This window comes from Peromyscus leucopus, chromosome 1 (assembly GCF_004664715.2).
Source record: "Peromyscus leucopus breed LL Stock chromosome 1, UCI_PerLeu_2.1, whole genome shotgun sequence".
NCBI classification, from domain to species: Eukaryota; Metazoa; Chordata; class Mammalia; order Rodentia; family Cricetidae; genus Peromyscus; species Peromyscus leucopus.
In genome coordinates, this window is record NC_051063.1 from 172,395,602 (window position 1) to 172,401,279 (window position 5,678).

Consider the following 5,678-nt stretch of genomic DNA (forward strand, 5'->3'; position numbering starts at 1 on the left):
TGAATGGTTAAGGCAATGGACCGCTAAAAATTCCATTTATTTATGTGTGTGTGTGTTTGTGCTCACGCAAGTGTATGTGCCATGTGTACATGTAGAGGTCAGAAGACAACTGTCAGGAGTTGTTCTCTCCATTCTCTTCAGGGACTGAACTCAGGTCGTCGGTCTTGGTAGCAAGCTCCTTTACGCGATGGGCCAACTTCCCAGAACTCTTCTTATATAGGATCTCACTATGTAGTCCTGGCTGTCCTGGAACCTACCATGTTGCTCTGACTGGCTTTGGTTTTCATTTCAAGCTGGGCATGGTGCTACAAACCTGTAATCTCAGCACCTGGAAGATGAGCAGCTCAGGGACAGCCTCGGCTACACAGAGAGTTCCGGGGTAGCCTGAGCCACATGAGAGACCCTGTGTGAATAAAACCAAAACAGAGGCTTTTTCGTTTTCAGATAGAATCTTGCTAAGTCGCCCAGTGAGCGGCTCTTGCACTGAATTCATGATCCTCCTGCCCCAGTCTTCTGAGAGAACTTGAGGTCCGTCACAGCTCTGCCCGGCTTCTGGGTAGCTTTTCCAAAACGGGGCTCCCCTGTGGCTTGACGTGGCAGGGAAGTCACTGGTCACTGCCCTCCCAGCCCTGCCTCCCCACCCCCTCAGCGGCTCTGTTGGCCAGGACTTTGGCCTCGGACAGAGGACCTGACTGATATGGAGGGAGGGAGCCCGCCAACGCTATAAAGCCTGCCATCCCACTGGAGTCAGTGAGGACAGTCCCAACCTGCCCGTGACATTCAGGTAAGAGAGGGACAGAGGGGAGGGGGGGCAGGAACATGGGGGAGGGGGGCAGGAACATCGGGGAGGGGCAAAGATTCCTAAATCAGAAATTACGGGTGTCACCTTGTTAGAGGTCGGTCTTGGAATCATGGAATGGATGGATTTTTATTTTATTTTATTCAAGACAAGGTCTCTCACTGTGTTGTAGCCCAGGCTAGCCTTGAAGTTTTGATCCTCCTGCCTCGGTCTGGTGAGGCATGCTCTGGTGTGCCTGACTAACACCACGGAGTTTAGATACGTAGTCTGTTTGTTTAGCTTGGCCCTTCTCCCAGGTTGGATCTCTGCCTCTACCTCTTTTTAAAAACATCTTTTATTTATGCGTATAGATGTTTGGCCTCCATGCATCTCTGCCCTCCAAGTGCAGCCTTGGCTCCCCACAGGAGAGAACACTGGATTCCTGGGAACTGGGGTTACAGACAGTTTTGAGCCGCCACTTGGGTGCTGGGAATTGAGCCCGGGGCCTCTGGAAGAGCAGCCAGGGTTCTTAACCGCTGAGTCATCTCTCCAGCCCTGATTTCAGCCTGTTTGTCTCTCAGTTTTCCATTCCCAAAGTATGGGTGATGACTTCATGCCTTAGTTATACAAACTGTAGGAAATGGGAGAGGGCCACAGAGAAAAGCCGAAGGGAATCTCAAGGCTCTGGGGACACTAGAGTCACAAGTGTGGGTGTGAACTCTGTCCCAGAGTGTCTGTCCTCTCCCTCCCCCTCTCTCTCTGAAACAGGGTTTCTCTGTGTAGCCTTGGCTGTCCTGGATCTTGCTCTGTAGACCCAACTCACAGAGATCCGCCTGCCTCTGCCTCCCGAGTGCTGGGATTAAAGGAGTGCGCCACCATCACCTGGCTACTTGTTCTTATATTTTAATTTTTTATTTGAGTGTTCATGTGTGGCGCGTGTGATATGCCATGCACATATGTAGTGGTCAGAGAACAATTTGCAGGAGTTGGTTCTCTCCCTCCCCGACGTGGGTTCCAGGGATTGAACTCAGGTCCTCAGGCTTGATGGCAGATGCCGTTACCTGCTAAACCATCCACACTGAATGCCCATCCTCAAGTTTGTTTTTTTAATTTAAAATTTTATAATTTTTTATTTTTTTATTTTTTTTTTTATTTGGTTTTTCGAGACAGGGTTTCTCTGTGTAGCTTTGCGCCTTTTCCTGGAACTCACTTGGTAGCCCAGGCTGGCCTCGAACTCACAGAGATCCGCCTGGTTCTGCCTCCCGAGTGCTGGGATTAAAGGCGTGCGCCACCACCGCCCGGCTTAATTTTTTATTTTTTAATTTAATTTTACATATCAGCCACGGATTCCCCTGTCCTCCCTCCTCCTGTCCCCCATCCTCAAGGTTTTAACAAAGAATTTGTTTGTTTTAAAAGGGTTTGTTTATATTTCCTACTAATCCAGGGCTGTTTAGGGCTCACAACAGCTTTCCTGAGAGAGTGAATGAATGGATGGGGAGATGTTTCTCTCATTCCTTGACTGCACTTCACTAGCATGTAGAAGGCCCTCAGTGGCATCTCTACTACTTGGGGAAAAAATGTTCCCTGACACTGTGCTACACAACAGCAATCTCAGCACTGCAGAGAACTCAGACTGCTGCGAGTTCGATGCCAGCCTGATCTGCTCGGAAAGAATCTGTTTCTTATTTTTGTTTTCTTGTTAGGAAAGGAAGGGAAAGGGCAGCTGTTGTCAAAATCTAGAGAGCAGAACTGGAGTTGTAGCTCCGTGAGTGGAGTAGGACATGCTCAGGGTCCTAGGTTCAGTTCCCAGTGCCGCGCAAGGCTGGGTGTGGCGGCTCACACCTGTGATGCCGACACTCTAGAGGTGGAGGCAGGGGGAGCATCCTAGTGTTCGGGGTTATCCTAAGGTACTTAGTCAATTTGAGGCCAGCCTGGGCTATATGAGACTTCGTGTTGAAAAGAAGGGGGCGGGCACTGGAGAGACAGCTCAGTGGTGAAGAGCACTGGCTGCTGCTCTTGCAGAGGACCTGGGTTTGGTTCATGGCACCCACAAGGGGGCTCACAGACCTCTCTAACTCCAGTTCCAGGGGATCCAGTTCCTTGTTTGGCCTCTGCAGGCTCTAGGCACCTGCTCGGTATTGTGTGCAGTTATATACGTGCAGGCAAAACACCCACATACATCGATTTTATTACTATTGGTTTGTTTGGTTTTCTTCCAGACAGAACCTCATTCCATACAGCTCTAGCTGTCCTGGAACTCACTATGTAGACTAGGCTGGCCTTGAACTCACCCAGATCCACCTTCCTCTGCCTCCCAAGTACTGCAGTTAAAGTCATATGCCACTGTGCCTGGCTTCATATACTTAAAAAAAAAAAAAAAAAAAAAAAAAAAAAAAGCCGGGCGGTGATGGCGCACGCCTTTAATCCCAGCACTCGGGAGGCAGGTGGATCTCTGTGAGTTCGAGGCCAGCCTGGGCTACAGACTGAGTTCCAGAAGACACCTCTTCTGAATCAACAGGTTTAAAGTCCTTGTTGGGCAGGAGCAGGGACAGACCAGGGTTCCCGCCCAAACCCAGAGAATAGGCTCTAGCAGGTCACTCCTGTCGCCTAACAAGCCACTGTCCTCAGTGCACCAGGTCACAGACAGCATGGGCTCCCGGTTCCTCCTGGCTCTCTTCCTTGTTCTCCTGGTGCTGGGATATGGTGAGTGGGGTTGCAAGGTGGTGGTGGGGGTCATGAGGAAGGGGTGGGTCATGAGGAAGGGGTGGGGTCATGAGGAAGGGGTGGGGTCATTATCGAGCATCTTTCCACTCTCCTCGGCCACTCCCCTTCTTCTTCACAGTGCATCCGCTTACCCAAAGCCCCCCTCAGTGCCTCCAATCCAACTATCACCTCATGTTTCCCACAGAGGTCCAAGGGTCCCAGCAGCTCCAGCAGGATGATCCAGGCAGCCCAGCTCTGCTGGACAAGATGCAGGAGTCCATCTCCGGTTACTGGACCTTTGCTAAGGCGGCTGCTGAAGACCTGTACCAGAAAACATACCTGACCAGTGTGGATGAGAAACTCAGGTGCGTCCTGGGCTGTGGAGACAGAGCCCAGCATACTCCCTCACACACCAGAGTCTAGGTCCCACCCCTCTCCCCTAGACCTGTGGGTCCAAGCTCTCCCCTCCTACCCCAATCCTAGGAATGCAAACCCCAGCCTCCTCTCTCCCTCCGACGCTCAGGTCCCGGCTTAAGCCTTGCTCCCTCAGGCCTCAACTCTCTTTCCTCAATCCCAGGAGTTTAGGACCCTGCCTTCTTCCCTCAGACTCAGGGACCATGCCCAGCCCTGCTCCCTCACACCAAGGGGTCCAGATCCCGGCTGGCTCTCTCAGACCAAGGAATATAGCCGCCATCTCTTTTCTCTGAAATGCAGAGGTCCAAACCCTAGCTTGTCTCTGTTTCCAGGCTTCTCCTCCAACCCCCTCCCTGTGCTTTCTCTCCAGGGACATGTACAGCAAAAGCTCAGCAGCCATGAGCACTTACGCGGGCATTTTTACGGACCAGCTCCTTACTCTCCTAAAGGGCGAGTAATGTCACGCAAACCCCATGTCAGGGGCCAGGAGAAGCGGGCACTCGACCTCGATGCTCTCGTCACTTGACCAGGATGGTCCCACATTCCCCTGTCCCAGCAGATCTCATCGTCCTGTTCCCAACTCCAGACCGAATTCTTTCAGTGAAAGAATAAATCAATCCCAGTTCACTGACTTTGGTGTGGCTTTTTTTCTGAGGCTCCCAGAGCCAAGATGGAGGGCCTACGGAATCTAGTTGATGTTTGATGGGCGTGGTTTTATGACGAGATGGTTAGCATCCTGCGTTCTGAACATTTGGTGAGCACCCGCATGTCTGTGGCTAAAACGCCAAACCTGGTCCATTGGAATGAAGACCCGGGTCACTACTAGCCAGGCATGTGGGTTTGAATCTGCAACCCTAGCATGTGAGACCTGAGGCAGGAGGATCATAGCAACTCTAAGTCCTGGGCTACATAATGACTTTTAGTTTTCTTTCTTTCTTTCTTTTTTTTTTTTTTTCCGAGACAGGGTTTCTCTGTAGCTTTGGAGCCTGTCCTGGACTAGCTCTGTAGACTAGATTGGCCTCAAACTCACAGAGATCCGCCTGCCTCTGCCTCCCGACTGCTGGGATTAAAGGCGTGTGCCAGCACTGCCCGGCTAGTTTTCTTTTTAAATCACATTTGTTCATTTATTTGTTTGCTTGTTTTTGGAGACAGGGTCTCTCTATGTAGCTCTGACTGTCCCAGAACTCAGTCTGTAGACCAGGCTGGCCTTGAATTCACAGAGATCCCTGTCTGTGCTTCCCAAGTGCTAGGATCAAAGGTGTGCACCACCACACCCTGCTCCCCCCCCCTTTTTTTTTAAATACACAGCAGGATTTTCGAGGCCAGCCTAGATGGCAGTGTAAGATCTTATCTCAAAACATACATACAACAACAACATACACACACATATATACACACATACATCCCCAAAATATCCAGATGTAGCAGCTGGAGCCTATATTTACAACACTGCCAAAGTCCTGAGGTGGAGGCAGGGAAATGAGAAACTCAAGGTCATTCTCCACTATATAGTGAGTTTCAAACCAGCCTGGGCTCCATGAGACCCTATTTCGAAACCAAACAAAACCAAGTCGACAAACAAAAACAGCTGGTTAAGGTGCCTCAGTGAGGACAGATGGTCTCTCCCAGAACCCACATCAACTTGGGAGGGGAGACTCACTTCACAAAGGTGTCTTCTGGCCTCCACAGGTGTGCTGTGTGTGTGCATGGCACATGCTCACTCACACATCAGCTTACATACACCAATAATCTTAGCTCAGGACTACCTGGGCGGTGGTGGCAC

At 50.8% G+C, this 5,678-nt stretch overlaps 1 protein-coding gene across 2 annotated transcripts; it reads left to right on the forward strand.

Annotated features, from left to right (window-relative positions):
• Window positions 1-676: 676 nt before the first annotated feature.
• Apoc2 (apolipoprotein C2) lies at window positions 677-4,527 on the forward strand. 2 transcript variants are annotated; one of them, XM_028893868.2, is made up of 4 exons: window positions 677-784; window positions 3,407-3,481; window positions 3,687-3,846; window positions 4,266-4,527. In XM_028893868.2, the coding sequence occupies exons 2-4, from the start codon at window positions 3,427-3,429 to the stop codon at window positions 4,351-4,353; spliced, it is 303 nt and encodes a 100-aa protein (XP_028749701.1). In that variant the 5' UTR covers window positions 677-784; window positions 3,407-3,426; the 3' UTR covers window positions 4,354-4,527. The 2 variants fall into 2 exon arrangements, with proteins under 2 accessions (XP_028749701.1, XP_037057554.1); XM_037201659.1 differs by having other exon boundaries at window positions 686-784; window positions 3,394-3,481.
• Window positions 4,528-5,678: the final 1,151 nt, after the last annotated feature.